Source organism: Takifugu rubripes, chromosome 4, assembly GCF_901000725.2.
Source record: "Takifugu rubripes chromosome 4, fTakRub1.2, whole genome shotgun sequence".
In the NCBI taxonomy this organism is placed as follows: domain Eukaryota; kingdom Metazoa; phylum Chordata; class Actinopteri; order Tetraodontiformes; family Tetraodontidae; genus Takifugu; species Takifugu rubripes.
The window spans coordinates 4,498,985-4,515,897 of record NC_042288.1 but is presented as its reverse complement, the minus strand read 5'-3'; the positions used below and the strand labels follow the sequence as shown (position 1 = coordinate 4,515,897).

The 16,913-nt window shown below is 47.9% G+C and overlaps 1 protein-coding gene across 3 annotated transcripts; it reads left to right on the top strand.

Annotated features, from left to right (window-relative positions):
• The first annotated feature begins 613 nt into the window (after positions 1–613).
• Positions 614–16,705, top strand: LOC115249670 (high-affinity choline transporter 1-like). 3 transcript variants are annotated; one of them, XM_029835722.1, is made up of 8 exons: positions 614–824; positions 12,269–12,382; positions 12,542–12,697; positions 13,232–13,380; positions 13,596–13,739; positions 13,854–14,007; positions 14,422–14,639; positions 15,925–16,705. In XM_029835722.1, the coding sequence occupies exons 1-8, from the start codon at positions 641–643 to the stop codon at positions 16,444–16,446; spliced, it is 1,641 nt and encodes a 546-aa protein (XP_029691582.1). In that variant the 5' UTR covers positions 614–640; the 3' UTR covers positions 16,447–16,705. The 3 variants fall into 3 exon arrangements, with proteins under 3 accessions (XP_029691582.1, XP_029691583.1, XP_029691584.1); XM_029835724.1 differs by lacking the exon at positions 614–824 and having other exon boundaries at positions 12,157–12,382; positions 12,525–12,697; XM_029835723.1 differs by lacking the exons at positions 12,269–12,382; positions 12,542–12,697.
• The last annotated feature ends 208 nt before the right edge of the window (positions 16,706–16,913 follow it).

Below are 16,913 nucleotides of genomic sequence, written 5' to 3'. Positions count from 1 at the left end.
TTGTTATGCAACTCATTTACTGGAGGCTACATAGGTTGCGTAAGCACAAAGCCTTCTTGTAAAGTTTAACCCTTTAATGCTCATGTCAGACATCTAGAGTCAAAAGCCCAAATTATTTTCGATGTTTATGTGACTTGCTTTATCACAGTCACTGTCAGTATAACTCCACAAATGTTACTTTTTCACTTTCTCAACCCACATTTATTCAGATGACATTGGCCTTTAAAATCCTGAGAGGCACCACATGTCAGCCAAATCTTCTAAGCATAAAAGAAATCACTCAGTTTTGTTAAATGTGTAACTTTTGAAAAACCTTGGTTCACAATCATAAATACAAATGGATATAAAGTGACTTGCATAGTAAGTCAAGTCTGTTATTGTTTTATGTTAGGGTTAGGTTTCTAAAAACTTTGTACATTCAGGTGTCATTTTAAAATAATCTAAATTAATTCCAGGTAATTTATTATTCCTTTCCAATGCTCCTTAATATGTACAAACTAATATCCTGTACAGTTGTTTCAGCCCCTCCCCCCTCCTTTTTTTTTTACTCCACAAGGCAGTTCCTCTGGTCTGGTGAGTGTCTTTAGCTTACAATGATAGCCTGTTCAGTGTGAGTTGCAGCTCCTGCTGACACCTCAACATGGCTCTGAACGTCCCAGGGTTGGTGGCCACCATCATCTTCTACCTGCTGATCCTTTGTATTGGCATCTGGGCTTCTATCAAATCCAAAAGAGATGAGATAAGGATGCAGGCCCATCACACTGATATGGCTCTTTTAGGAGACAGAAGAATCACTCTGGTGGTTGGTATTTTTACAACAACAGGTGAGTTTGTTCCTATAAATGTATGTGAAGAAGAACTGGGGGAATCTCCAAGACATTCTGGCAATCTGTTAGAAATTACTGTGAAGTGTACTGATATATTATAAAGCTGTTTTATCCAAATTTTCCTTTTTCAATAATTTCTGTGAGGTGACTCCATGCATTAACAAAGGTTAAAGAAAAGAAAAATAAAGGACAACGAAGGAATCACACCAATGTCTTAACAATCGTTCCCCGTCTGACCTGCAATCTAGTGTAGGGTTAGAGTTAAAGTGTAGAGGACTATCATTCATTTTGGAGTTGACAAAAGCATTAAAGCTGTACGAGAGATATTTCACTGAAACAGGGCAAACTAGTAAAGCTAGACAAGGGGACGTGCTCAACACTTCTGATGAAGATCGAGACCTTAAAAATGAACCATAAAAAAAGGAGCTTATTTTCCCACATATTGTGATTTACACCCAAAGGTTACTGAGTACTTTAGTAAAGTGTACCTTAAGCTGGTTTAATCGGCCCAACTCGAAATTTAGGTGCATCAATCAGAATATTAGCTAGGTAGAGTGGGTTTTCTGCTCAAGCATCAGCGCTCATATTCAACTTGCTAGGGGTAGGGTTGAAGACTTTCTTTAGTTAAGTCCTGCAACTCTCTGCACAAGTCACCCACAATTCGGCTAACCAAGCAGGAATGAAAAAAATACGTGTTGGTCTACTACTGCCTGTTGAACTTGATACTATGTATCACTCAGAATGGAAAGCTACTCTGAAAGATCTCACAAATCTCAAACAACAGTCTCTCACAATCTGCCTTCTCAGTTGGCCTGTGGAACTGGCAATTGACAGATAACACAGCTGACTTCATTACTAGTTATACTAACCATCTTTGCTTAGACTTCACAATGTTTCAAGCACAGTGTTGGGACGGGTCTGTTAATTTCTAAATCATGGACATTCACTCCACTGCTCCACTCACACATGTATGCCTCTTTTGAACTCTCCTACTGCTCACCCCACAGCAGACACTTTTGTGTCATTCTTCACGCAGATAGTGTCCAAAAGACGTCTTCAGTTCGATTTTGATAAGAAGTGAAACATCTCCAACTAGCATAAGCCCAGTTAGACTCTCTTAAGCCAGAATTTCCCTTTAGTATGTTTTTAGAAGAAAATAACTGTCATAGAGCCTTTATGAAATTGAGTAACTTTGACCTGTCAGCCAAAAGACTACATAGGCCGATACTAAGGTGTCTGGTTTGCTAATGTTACGAGCAGTTAAAAACTCATAATGTAAATTAATATAAAGTTTTTAATGGTTCTAAATGTCTGATACTAAATAATGAAAAAATTCAAAATGCCATCATTTTCCACATAGAAAAAAAATTGAAAGCTTTCTGCCATTTGTAAAACCATGGTGATTTCAATTACTTTAAAATTTAAACGGAATTACTTAACTATGAAAGAAAACGGATCTCATTTCAATTATTCCCCATATATTCACAAAGATGAATGCAGGGGGTGAAAATGTTTAAATGGAACAATTCAAGGGATATTTTAATTGTTTTGTGGCAGGACGAAGACCGACTCCACACAGTTGTTTATTTGTTTTCTTTCTTTATTGTTTTCTTTATTGAATTTATTTATTTATTTTCTTTATTTCTTTTACTTGAATGATATTGCTTGATATTACTTGCTGATATTACGGCAAAAAATATATGGGTGCGGAACACACCACCCAACTCGCCCATACAACCCATAATCCTCCTAGGTGGGAGGTACCTGTGTGCTCGTCACTCCCCCCCCCCCGGACCACCCAGAGGGACACCAGTGGCCAAAGCCAGTCCCTTGCTGGAGGCTTGATCAACCTGCCATAATGACTGTACCACCCTTCATCTAAAACCACAGGCTGTTGACAAACAGGAGAAACACAATCAACAGTACCCTACAAATCTGGACACACAACACAAGAAGACACAATAGGTGTGACGGGTGCGATTAGGACACAGGCACAGGGCACATGGATGCATTTTCTGGTCGTCAGCAGCGCATTGAGAGAGAACGGCTCCAACCCCCACATCAGAAGCATCCACCTCCACTATGAACTGCCTATCAGGATCGGGAACCAGGAGAATGGGAGCTGAGGTGAACCGGGCCTTGAGGTTCTGGAAAACCTCCTCGGCATCCTGGGACCAACGGAAGGGTACCTTGGAGGAGGTGAGGGTAGTGAGTGGAGCGGCCACGGTGCTATATCCCCGGATGGACCTTCGGTAAAAGTTGGCGAACCCTAAGAACCGTTGCAGCTGTTTCCAGGACTCGAGGACGGGCCAGGGGGTGACGGCAGAGACCTTGGCAGGGTCCATCTCCACGCTGCCTTGACCGATAACGTATCCCAGGAAAGAGATGGAGGTAGCGTGGAATTCACACTTCTCAGCTTTTACAAACAGAGAGTTCTCCAGCACCCCTCCCTGGGCTGCCACCTTATCGTGGTGGAGGGGTTTGCGTGTCCCAATGATCCTAGGAGCTCCGTTGTCTGGGGCTATATGCCCCTGGTAGGGCCACCCATGGCAAACAGGTCCTAGGTGAGGGACCAGACAAAGCGTAGCCCAGGACCCCCTAATGATGCTGAACAACTTTGGTGCCAAGTTTCCCTTGCCCGGATGCGGGTCACCGGGGCCCCCTCCTGGAGCCAGGCCTGGGGGTGGGGCACGTTGGCGAGCGCCTGGTGGCTGGACCTCTGCCCATGGAGTCCGGCCGGGCGCAGCCCGAAGAGGCAACATGGGACCCCCTTCCCATGGGCTCACCACCTGCAGGAGGGGCCAAGGGGGTCGGGTGCATTGTGTTTTGGGTAGCAGCCGGAGGCAGGGACCTTGGCGGTCTGATTCCCGGCTGCACAAACTGGCTCTAGGGACATGGAATGTCACCTCTCTGGTGGGAAAGGAGCCTGAGTTGGTGCGCGAGGTTGAGAAGTTCCGACTAGATATAGTTGGCCTCACCTCGACGCACGGCAAGGGCTCTGGAACCAGTCTTCTTGAGAGGGGTTGGACTCTCTACCACTCTGGAGTTGCCGATGGGGAGAGGCGACGAGCAGGCCGCAGATCGATGATCGACTTTGTGGTTGTGTCATCGGATTTGCGGCCGCATGTTCTGGACACTCGGGTGAAGAGAGGGGCGGAGCTGTCAACTGATCACCACCTGGTGGTGAGTTGGCTCCGATGGTGGGGAAGGATGCCGGACAGACCTGGCAGGCCCAAACGTGTTGTGAGGGTCTGCTGGGAACGCCTGGCAGAGTCCCCTGTCAGAAGGAGCTTCAACTCACACCTCCGGGAGAGCTTTGACCATGTCCCGGGGGAGGCGGGGGACATTGAGTCCGAGTGGACCGTGTTCCGTGCCTCCATTGTTGAGGCAGCTGACCGGTGCTGTGGCCGCAAGGTGGTTGGTGCCTGTCGTGGCGGCAATGCCCGAACCCGCTGGTGGACACCAGCGGTGAGGGATGCCGTCAAGGTGAAGAAGGAGTCGTATCGGGCCTTACTGGCCTGTGGGACTCCTGAGGCAGCAGATGGGTACCGGCGTGCCAAGCGGAGTGCAGCTACGGCGGTTGCTGAGGCAAAGACTCGGGCATGGGAAGAGTTCGGTGAGGCCATGGAGAACGACTTTCGGACGGCCTCGAAAAGGTTCTGGACCACCATCCGGCGTCTGAGGAGGGGGAAGCAGTGCACTGTCAACGCTATGTATAGTGGTGATGGTGTGCTGCTGACCTCAACTCGGGATGTTGTGGATCGGTGGAAGGAATACTTCGAGGACCTCCTCAATCCCACCAACACGCCTTCCAGTGAGGAAGTAGGGCCTGGGGACCTGGAGATGGGCTCTCGTATCTCCGGGGCTGAAGTTGCCGAGGTAGTTAAAAAACTCCTCGGTGGCAAGGCCCCGGGGGTGGATGAGATCCACCCAGAGTCCCTTAAGGCTCTGGATGTTGTAGGGCTGTTGTGGTTGACTCGACTCTGCAACATCGCGTGGGGGCAGTGCCGCTGGATTGGCAGACCGGGGTGGTAGTCCCTCTTTTTAAGAAGGGGGACCGGAGGGTGTGTTCCAACTATAGGGGGATCACACTCCTCAGCCTCCCTGGTAAGGTCTATTCAGGGGTACTGGAGAGGAGGGTCTGCCGGATAGTCGAACCTCGGATTCAGGAGGAGCAATGTGGTTTTCGTCCTGGCCGTGGAACAGTGGACCAGCTCTACACCCTCCGCAGGGTCTTCGAGGGTGCATGGGAGTTTGCCCAACCAGTCCACATGTGTTTTGTGGACTTGGAGAAGGCATTCGACCTTGTCCCTCGGGGGGTCCTGTGGGGGGTCCTCCGAGAGTATGGGGTGTCAGGCCCGCTGATACGGGCTGTCCGCTCCCTGTACGATCGGTGCCAGAGTTTGGTCCGAATTGCTGGCAGTAAGTCAAACTCGTTTCCGGTGAGGGTTGGCCTCCGCCAGGGTTGCCCTTTGTCACCGATTCTGTTCATAATTTTTATGGACAGAATTTCTAGGTGCAGTCATGGTGTTGAGGGGATCCGGTTTGGTGACCTCAGGATCGCGTCTCTGCTTTTTGCGGATGATGTGGTCCTGTTGGCTTCATCGGCCCGTGACCTCCAACTATCACTGGATCGGTTCGCCGCCGCATGTGAAGCGGCTGGGATGAGAATCAGCACCTCCAAATCCGAGGCCATGGTTCTCGACCGGAAAAAGGTGGAGTGCCTTCTCCGGGTAAAGGAGGAGATCCTGCCCCAAGTGGAGGAGTTTAAGTACCTCGGGGTCTTGTTCACGAGTGAGGGAAGAATGGAGCGGGAGATCGACAGGCGGATCGGTGCGGCGTCCACAGTAATGCGGACTCTGCACCGGTCCGTTGTGGTGAAGAGACCGGTCGATCTTCGTTCCTACCCTCACCTATGGTCATGAGCTTTGGGTAATGACCGAAAGAACAAGATCACGGGTACAAGCGGCTGAAATGAGCTTCCTCCGTAGGGTGGCTGGGCTCTCCCTTAGAGATAGGGTGAGAAGCTCTGCCATCCGGGAGGAGCTCGGAGTAGAGTCACTGCTCCTCCGCGTTGAGAGGAGCCAGATGGGGTGGCTTGGGCATCTAGTCAGGATGCCCCCTGGACGCCTCCCTGGTGAGGTGTTCAGGGCATGTCCCTCCAGTAGGAGACCCCCGGGGAGACCCAGGACACGTTGGAGAGACTATGTCTCTCGGCTGGCCTGGGAACGCCTGGGGATCCCTCCGGATGAGCTGGAGGAGGTAGCTGGGGAGAGGGAAGTCTGGGCTTCTCTCCTTAGGCTGCTGCCCCCGCGACCCGACCCGGATAAGCGGTAGAGAATGGATGGATGGATGGAGTTCTCCAGCAGGTGTTGGAGGATGGCCTGCACATGATACACATGTTCCTCCTTGGAACGGGAGAAGACCAAGATGTCGTCCAGATAGACGAACACACTCTTGGCAGAAGGTCTATGGCGCAGTCATTCGGCCGATGAGGGGGCAGGGAGGTTGCCTTAGCCTTGCTGAACACCTCCCGGAAGTCATGATATTCAGAGGGCACCCCGGAGGTTGGGGGCCGGACTGGATCTGACAGATAGCAGAGGTGCAGAAACTTGATTGAGACAGATCTGGTGACAGGAGGAACTCCACCCCAGAATGGAACCCGTTGCCCAGTCAATGTGGGGGTTGTGATGACGGAGCCAGGGATAGCCCAGGATGAGTGGGATGTGAGGTGACTTCAGGACGTGGAACTGTATAGTCTCATGATGGTTGCCAGACAGCAACATGTGGATGGGCGTGGTCAGGTGAGTGACGGTCCCTAGGAGATGGCAGGAACTGAATGTGGTAAAGGAACCCAGTCGATACCCAGCTGGACAGCGAGCCCCTCGTCGATCAGGCTGACATCAGCCCCAGAGTCAATGAAGGTGGCAAGGGTGTGAGAGCCCCCCGCCAACAGAAGCCGGATGTGAAACAATGGCCGAGGACAGGGGGCAGAGTCTTGAGTCTGGCTCAGCAGAACACCCCCGTTTACTGCTGAGCCCTCCCTTTTACTGGGCGACGAGAGATGAAGTGCCCAGCCTGGCCGCAGTAGAGACAGAGGATCCCCTGGCGTTGTCGCTTTCGCTCCTCAGGGGTCAGACTGGTGCGTCCCACCTGCATGGATTCGGCCCCCCCAGATGCGGGCTCGGTGAGAAGGTTGGGGGCGGCTGGAGACCCTCGCAGGCGAGCAGACGAACGGTGCTCCGCCCCTCGCTGGTGTAGCTCTCTTCTCCTTGCCTGGATGCGCCTGTCCAGCCTGGAAGTCAGCTCGATGAGTCTGTCGAGGGAGGGCGGAAGGTCAAAGGAAACCAGCTCATCTTTTATGTATGGCGCTAACCCATTGAGGAAAGCGTCACACTGGGCTGCTGAGTTCCAGTCACTGAGACGGGCCTGGATACGGAAGTCGATAGCATAGTCAGCAACGGGCCGGCTTCCCTGCTTCAAACTCATGAGGCCCACGGCAGCATCCGGGCCCAGAGAAACAGGCCCAAAAACCTTACGAAGTTCCGCAGAGAAGGCCTGGAAAGAGAAACAAGCTGGCGTGTCCCTCTCCCACTCTGCCGTTCCCCACAGGCGTGCTCTGCCAGTCAGGTGATTGATGGTAAAGGCGACCCTCACCGCCTCCGAGGCGAACGTGTAGGGCTGCAGAGCAAACAGGATAGAACAGTTCGTGAGGAACGGGTTGCAGCCCTTGGGGTCCCTAGAATAAAGCTCTGGGGCTCTGGAGCAGTGCCTGGCGGGGGAGCAGGAACCGGAACAGGAGCGGGAGCAGGAACAGGAGCGGCTGGTTGGGACACAGAGACCACCAGCTGTTGGACCTGGGTGGCTACTGAAGTTAATGCCCGCTCCAGAGCCGACGCCGTCTGCCGAGCCTCTGCTGCATTGGAGGCTAGCTGGGCCTCGAATTGTTGGAGCCTTCCCTCCACTTGGTCCAAACAAGACTGAGGTGGTGACGAGTGTGCTGGGTCCATGTTTGGGCCAGATTGTACTGTGACGGTTGCGATTAGGACCCAAAAGCAGCACACTGGAAAACTGGACCGTGATAATGACCTTTATTAGCACATGGGCAAACAGGAACTCAGGCAGACAAGGAAGCACAGGAAACATGCCGTTCTTCAGGCCCAGGGCCCACACAAAGTCAATGGGTTTCAGGCTCGGGGATTGGGTCGAGCAGAGTCGGAGTGCGGAACCGAGGGGGGAGGATGTGAATCCTCGGAACCGTACAGTCCTGTTTACAGCGGGCAGGAGTGACAGAATGGAGCTTACAGGAGATGAGGCTGACGATGTAGCTGAGCAGACTGGGGTGAGCAGCAGCGAAGTCAGGGCCACGCTGAGAAGTCAGGACCAGGCGAGCGGGCAGGAACCAGAAACACTGAGGCAGAAGTCGTGGTCAGGGGCAGAAAGCAGGTAGGTTTTCCAGGGAACAGGCGAGGCAGGCAGAACGAAGACAGGCAGGGTCGGTAACAGCTAATCCGGCAGGGAAATAACGCTGGAAAGTCTTGCATCGAAGCAGAAGAACAATCTGGCAAGGACTGAGAGTGCAGGGGAGGCTTATAAACCGGGCTGATTGGGAATCGGCTGCAGCTGTGCTTGCAGGTGAGTGGAGTTGAGCTGACGGGACGGGACGGGAGTGGCTGGCAGGTGGAGTGGAAAATTACCGGGACAGGAGGTAACTGGGGGAATGGGGCTGTGACAATTGGAGCCTTGGACGGAGGATGGCCCCGCCGGGGGACCTAGGCCGGTAACGGAACTTCGTCAGCCACCAAATGTGCCGGCTTCACTCTGTCCAATGTGATGCGAAGACCCCCATGTCCAACACGAAATTCTTGGAGCCCTCCTCCAACACCCTAAATGGGCCGTCATTCAGGGGATGGAGAGGTGAAAGGTGAGCATCATGACACACAAAGACTAAATGAGATATTATGAGCTCTGCCAGCACAAACGATTGTGGAAAACAGTGGTGGAGAGGAGAAGGAGTGAAAGTGGACTCGGACAAAAATGGTCATAAAACAGGAAAGGAAGAAGGAGCACAATCCTCAGGCAGAAATTCCCCCGGAACACAGAGGGGCTGCCCGAAAACCAACTCAGCAGGCAAAGCATCCAGGTCCCCCTTAGGGGCTGAACGCAGCCCGAGCATAACCCAAGGCAAGCGATCCACCCAGTTACCATTCGCTAGCGCAGCACACAATGCCGCCTTGAGCGACCTGTGAAAACGTTCACATAACCCATTAGCCTAAGGATGTTAAGCAGTAGTGCGGTGTACTTGTGTACCCAGGGACTTTGCCAGCGCTGACCAAGCTCGGAAACTAACTGGGGTCCCCTATCAGAGGTGATAGCTGTAGAGGAGCCAAAACGCCCAACCCAACCAGAAAGAAACGCACGATGTCGTGGAAGATAATAAAACCACGTCTGGCCACCTCATGGGTCAATCTACCACCACAAGCAGGTGTGTAAAAACCAGGGAAGGGGGCAAAGGGCCCACCAGTTCCACATGCAGATGGTCGAAAAAATCTATTGGGAATTGTAAAGGGCTCGAGGGGCAAATTGGTTTGCTTATGCACTTTAGCATGCTAACAGGGCCCACACAAGCAGCTGCGCATTCCCTGACCTCTTTATTTAGGCCACGCCAGACAAACCCATCCAGCTTTACTGATGCCCGGACACCTGGGTGTGACAGTGAGTGAACCATGTTGAAAACCCTAGGGTGCCAGGACACTGGCAATATAGGACGAGGGTGGCCTGTGAAAACATCACACAGGAGCCAGGACCACATTCCTGTACTACTGCATCCTCGAGCTTCAGGCCCGTGCCAGTGGTCTTAAGCGCCAAGATTTACGGATCCACGGGCTGGTCAGCAGCCATAGCTGAGAAATCAACCCAAAGATGCACTGGGCACACCAGCACCCGCGAGAGACACTCAGCCACCGGGTTGGCCTTCCACATGCTGGATGTCCATAGTGAATTCTGAGATGGCCGCAAGGTGGTGTTGCTGTTGAGCAGATCATGGCTTGGTTACCTTGGATATAGCAAATATCATGGTCGATATTATGGTCGATGTATGCTGTAAAAGAGCAGCCTTCTAGCAGAAAACGAAAAATGGCGTGTAGCCATCAATCCTGATCGAAAACGCTATACTTCCGCTCATTGTCCCACAGTTTACGGCTAAAGACCACAATGGGTTGCTAAGTACCCGCCACGCGCTGCCCTTACAGCCGCATTGGATGCATTGGCTGTAAGAGCAATGGATGCCCGTGGTGCAGGATGCGCCAGGAGCACCATATTTGCAAGGGCAGATTTAGCTTCAAATGCCTGGATCTGTTCAGGACTCCAGTCAACCAGGTCATTGGCTTTCCGTAACCTAAAGGCCCCATAAAGTGGCAGCAGGAGTTGGGCTGCGTGAGGGAGGAAACGAGTGTAGAAATTCACTATGCCCAAAAACCCCTGCAGGGCTTTCACGACAACTGGGCGCAGGAAGTCTGCCACCGCGTGTACTTTAGAAGGTAATGGAATGGCGCCCTGCGATGAAATGTGATGGCCCAAGAAGTCAACCACGGGCAGTCCAAACTGGCACTTTGCTGGGTTGACAATCAGGCCGAGTTCTTCGAGACGCTGAAAAACCTTTTTAAGGTGCAATAAATGCTCGGCCCACGGGAGAGAACGTAGGCGTTGTCAGTGACGGAAAATCAGCCAGTAAACGCTGAAAATCATTACCCAAAGCCGAGAATTTAGCATGCGTTAAGGGCCCAGATCCCCCTGTCTGACACTGAAAGGTAACAAAAGACACAGCATCAATGAGAGGACACAAAGAAAAGCTGCCCCTATAATGGGACCTGCAATCGAGGGTATCACAAATGTCCCAATAGAAGACCCATTAGTGGCGCTCAGCTGTGGGCGGCTACCTCTGGACGAATGGTCCGAGTCAGTTGGAGGGAGGAGGCTCTTCTGATAGCCAGAGTCCACCAGGAACACTTTACCAGACAGGGAGTCCTTGACGAAAAGCAGCTCCTCTTGTTCACCAACGGCTGCTACTGAGCGCTTGCTTTGGTATTTCCCGTTGCCTCGAACGTACATGGAGGGACACAGCGCTGAGCCCTGCGACCGAACCGCTGGTGGAAGAAGCACAAGTCGCAGCGACGCCTCCGGGCGGAAACAACAGCCACCATCGCCGGGTCCTTGTCCTCCGCAGCCGGCTGCAGGGTATCTGATGCCACTCTGTGAACAGATAAATGCCTAGAAGAGAGAAGTACTCGATCCGCCTCTTCGGCCAAACCACGGAATCACCAGTAGCCAAACGCGGACAGTTCGCCAGGGCTGCATGAACAGGGGCGGGAGTTGGCGCAGGAAAATGTGCGGGAAAAGGAAGCCGTCTTCAGCCAAGCCTAGCAACGAAAGCACATTCTCCATGAGATCAACCACCAATCCATCCTTTAGTAGTAGTTTATCCGGCCTTTTGGACAGGCTGTATCGCCGTAGAAGGAGTTTGAGTGCAGCGTACTTCCTGGTCCGCGGTGGAACCTGTAGCAGGTGCATGGTGCGGTGGGTGGACTGGTGATCCAGAGCTTCGACTACCGTCAGCAGTGATTCCTTGCAGGTGGAAAAGCGCCTCTTTGTGTTGGATCCACAGGCCCTGTCGCTCTGCCAGAACTCGGGAAGCTTCACCGATGCGGCGAAACTGCCAACTGTTTGAGCTGCGGCGACATGGTTGAAGAGGAGATGCTGCCTTCTGTTGCCTCGAACATGTCCAGTACGGGGTCACCAATTTGGCAGGATGAAGAAAGACTCCACGAAGTTGTTCCCTTGTTTTATTTATTGAACTCCAACTCGAATGGGACAATGCTAATATTGCGACAAAAATATATGGGTGCGGGTGATATTCTTTAATAGACTACAGCTGATATATTTTAAATATGTAAAAGCAGACAAACTATTATACTCCTATTGTACTGTAACGTGGCTTCTACTGGTAGCCTGGCTGATGACTGAAAGCTAAGATAAAAAAACTTTCTTAAAAAAGGGGGCAAAGGGCCCACCAGTTCCACATGCAGATGGTCTGCTTTGTACAAGAAACTCAAGTATCACTTCCATTATAGAGTCTCATCTGTGGGGGAACACATTTTTACAAAACCTTAAGGCTCATTACATAAGGTGAGTTTTAATGTTCACTACCTTATTTTATGTTATTTAAGCTCCATGGGAAAAAAAAAACATTTTCTGTAATCAGTTAATCAGTTGCTTTTGTGGATATGAGTTTTCTTTATCAGGTTCTGTTGCTATGTTATATCAGAGAAATGATTTGTAATCTCAGTGTAACACATTCACACACAAAAAACAAACACATCACAGTTTCAACTTTACTCGTCATTTATAAATTAGCATGGACTCTGATTTTATGTGTCTCACAGCCACCTGGGTGGGCGGAACATTTATCATCGGAACAGCAGAGACTGTATATGATCCAAAATTGGGGCTAATCTGGGCTGTGATGCCATTAGCTGCAACATTAGCATTCTGTCTGGGTAAGTTTCATACATGCATGTGTGGAACTGTGTATATGTGCCATATCTCACATGCTTCCTTTTTCCGCTTGACTAAATTTCATTCTCGTCTATTTCTATTTGAACATTGAAGAACACTGACAATTCAATAATTGTGTGACAGTGTCCATCTTTGTTTAGGTGGATTTTTCTTTGCTGAGCCCATGAGGGACAGGAAGTATGTTACAATAATGGATCCGTTCCACATCAAGTATGGGGACAAGCTAACAGGACTTCTGTCTGTGGCAGTATTGATGTCTGAGGTTATTTGGGTGGCATCAACACTGATCAGTTTGGGTAATTTGAAACTTTCTCTTCTGGAATTTTTTTTTACCTATGTGCTTTAAATAATTACGCTGTTTGTTTTTTTAACTGACTTCTTTTAACTGACTTCTATATTTCTGTTGTGAATTTATGATGATGCCAAGTCTGAACAAATTGTATAAGTTTATTTTGTTTTCTTGCCATAAAAAAGGCTTTTTCCTTTTGTGTCTCTGGGTCACATGACCAAAAAAATGTCACATTCTAAAATTAAAATAGAGTGAAAATAATATTAACTGCTCCCCTCAAAAAAAATGCATTTCAAAAGAAAACAGTTGATGCAGCAAATGATTCAAAAGTCAATAAGATATTGAGTCTACAAGATCTAATATTATTGCTCTGATGACTAAAAATATCAAGTTTGACCCCCCCATGATGATATAAGTAGGTATGTAAATACTTGTATGACGATAAAATGATCAAAGTGGCTAGAGACTGCAGATGCATACACATTGTTATTTTTTTGTTGTGTTTATTAATTGCTTTGCTTTCATTTCATGTTTGTCTAAGGTTTAACCATGAGTGTGATTCTGGACTTGTCATATACCATATGCATCTGGATCTCTGCCGCAGTGGCCATTACCTATACATTGCTAGGAGGACTTTACTCTGTCGCCTACACTGATGTCATTCAGCTAATACTTATCTTCATCACTTCGGTGCGCTATCATAATTTCCTTCAAAATCAATTAAAAAAATTGATTAAGCCAATTTAGTGCAATTTCTTGAATAAAAGAATTCTAGTCTATAATAAAATTGTTCATATTTATTTACTGGAGTTACTGTAGAAAAACTGTAGTACTCTGTAGTTTACTGTAGTTTCAATCAATACATATTTTTTGCCTATTAATAATGTGTTTTTTTCCATCTTCAGTGGTTATGCATCCCTTTCCTCTTCAAGAATCCCACCTCAATCGATATCACCACCACCTCCTTTAATTACACCTTCCAGGCTCCCTGGGTAGGTTCTGTGACTTCACACACTGCATGGAAGTGGATGGATGTCTTTTTGATTTTGGTAAAATTTTATATTTATTATAAAAATAATGACATTACATAAATATATACACTGATATAACACTGGCCCCATGGATTTACATATTTGTTGTTGTATGAAACAACATTAAACAAGAGTATAGGAGACATCGGTTTCCAGGATTTCCACCAGAGGACTTTATCGGCATCTTCGTCAGCCTCAGCCAAGCTACGTTGTTATGCTGCAGCGTTCCTCATCCCTACATTTGGAATTCCTCCTGTGCTAATTGGAGCAATTGCGGCATCCACAGGTAACGACAAATTAAGTTTTTATTGCAGCCGCAATAAAGTCATAAAAACTTCTACAGAACACATAGTTTTCAAATAAACACAACATCAAATAATATAAAATTAGTACAGTAAAAATGCTATACATTCAAAATTCCAAAATATTGTCTTGATAAATTCTGCTTGTTTTTTTTTTTAAAGCTTTCATAATTGGGATAAGTGTAACTCCTTATATCATTATACTTGTGTATCCTCTTTCTATGGGAAAGAAGGAGTCTGTCCTTATCACAGAGCTTAGAAGAATTTTTGATTTTGACCTCACTGCTAGCCAACCTGCTAATGTAGCAAGATGTTTAAATATCGTTCACTTGATGATCAACATGTTCTAAAAAAATAAAGAGCAGAAGAGCCTGACTGCTAAATTCTTTTATTGTCAGACTGGAATCAGACTTCTTATGGTTTTCCCCCACCATTTGAGCGAGGACAGACGGGTCTAATCCTGCCCCTCACCCTGCATCACCTGACACCACCATACATCTCTGTTATTGGCATTGGAGCTGTGGGTGCAGCTGTGATGTCATCAACGGACTCTGCTCTCTTGTCATCTGCTTCCATCTTTTCATCAAACATCTACAAGAAGATCCTGAGGACTACGGTAAATAGTTTGATATACAGTACTTTGAATTGATGTGTAAAGGTTAGTTTTTGGATCAAATATTATTAAAACAATTCTGCAGCTATATATAGTCCAACGCTGTATCATACTGTTCAAAGCAGTGTCTGAAGAATACCGTATTTTCACGACCATAAAGCGCACTGTATTAAAAGGCGCATTCTCAGTTATGGGTGCTATTTCTGTATTTAGAACATACACAAGGCACACCGTATTATTAGGCGCATGCTGAAACATAAAGTAAAAAATGACAACGGAAGTAAAACAGTGAGTTTCGACACATTTATTGAACAAAATATTCATTCTTCCGCCACAAAACCATCAAAGTTTTCATCTTCTGTATCTGAATTAGACAGCTGCACTATTTCAATGTCCAACATCCCGAATTCCTCTTCTTAATCATCTGAATCGGACTCACCTATCGGGTCCGGTTTAGCGTTGATTTTGTGAAAGCTCTTACAATACATGAAGACGGTATCGTAGCCCATGCATCTACAATCCACCCGCATATGGTGGCATAACTTGCCCGTCGCTGCCTCATAGTCTTTGTGAAGGAGTGTTCGCCTTCCGTCATCCAGCGCTCTGTCCGTTTCCGTGGCAGCCGAAAACCACGGTGAACGACGACTTCTCGTGCCCCGTTGTGCGTATCGCCACCGTGCCGGTCCTTTTTTCTCCACTTTATGGGTCAAAGGGATGTTAAAAGTCAGAGGGATCTCATCCATGTTGGTGATGTGGCTGGGCGCGGTTATGTTGTTGCGGCAGTAGGTGCGGAAGATGGCCACCCTCTCCTGGTAATACGCGGGCAGCCGCTGCGCAACAGTTGTCCTTGCACATATGGAGAGATGCTGACGCCTCATAAAGCGAAAACACTAAGATTGCTCAATTGCCATTTTCAGCCGCGTATTCGATGGCCTGCAGTTTAAAATAAGCCTCATTAATACGCGTCTCGCTTGACCGGCGCCATTTTAGGGGATCCTTACGCGTAGGTGTGCCGCTAATCGATTGGCGGAGCGTTTACCGTAGTGCACCCACCAAAGGCGCACAGCAGATTTTGGAACTCATCCCACACACAAGGCGCTCCATATTATAAGGCGCACCGATTTTTGAGAAAATGTCAGTGTTTTAGGTGCGCCTTATAGTCGTGAAAATAGGGTACAGAAAATCCAAAAATTTGCTACTTGAAAGCAACACAGAAAAAAAATGCTAAAAAAAAATCTGAGCCAGTTTCAGTCAGGTAAATCCTTTTTTAAATTATCTCCCTTTGTAGGCATCAGAAAATGAAATGCGGTGGGTGATCCGGATGGCGGTGGTGATGTTTGGACTTGCTGGGACATCCCTTACTTTCTTACACCCAAGTGTAATGGTCTTTTGGATCCTGGGAGGAGAAATTGCCTACATCCTAATGTTTCCTCAGCTACTCTGTGTCCTCTTCTTCAACATTTCCAATGGTTATGGTGCCAGTGCTGGCTTCCTCGTAGGACTTATTTTAAGACTCTTATGTGGAGAACCTTTGGTTGGCCTACCGCCTCAACTTAATTTCCCAGGATCCGTTCTTGAAGATGGTGTGCACATTCAGTACGCTCCCATCAGTACCATTTGCATGCTGGCCTCCCTAACCACCATCCTGCTGGTCTCCTACCTGGTGTCTCTGCTCTTCAATAAACATTTGATCCCTGATGCCTGGGATGTGTTCAACGTTAAAGCACAAACCCTACCATTAGGCGGGGCTACTGTCCCACCAGGTGAGAACAGAGGCCCCGCAGTGCCAATGTTGGAATCAACCTGTTGAAATTGGACAAGTCATTTTATCATATGTGTGTGTGCTGCTGTGTAATTATTATTTACATTGTGTGTAATACATACACACAATGTAAATAATGAATGTAAATAATTATATATAATTATTTACATTCATTACATTCACATGTCCTGCTTTGTTCTGTCAATATAAACACTTTTTCTTCCTATTCATTAGCTTCATTTAAAATACGGTACTTTTCTATTTGTACCATCATCTTTTAAGGTAAAATAGTTATTACAAAAACATACTTCATCCTTCATTTCTTTTACTTCTAAAACATAAATATCTTGAGGTAAAATGTATTCAAATAAACCCAAAACACCCCACTTATTTTTTGCTCATTTACTTATTTTTATCAAATATTTATGTTGTCAAAGAAGAATAACATCACTGTATGGATGCACACTCCTTTCAATGTTAAATAAAAATTAAGAATGTAAAAACATTGTCCAGCA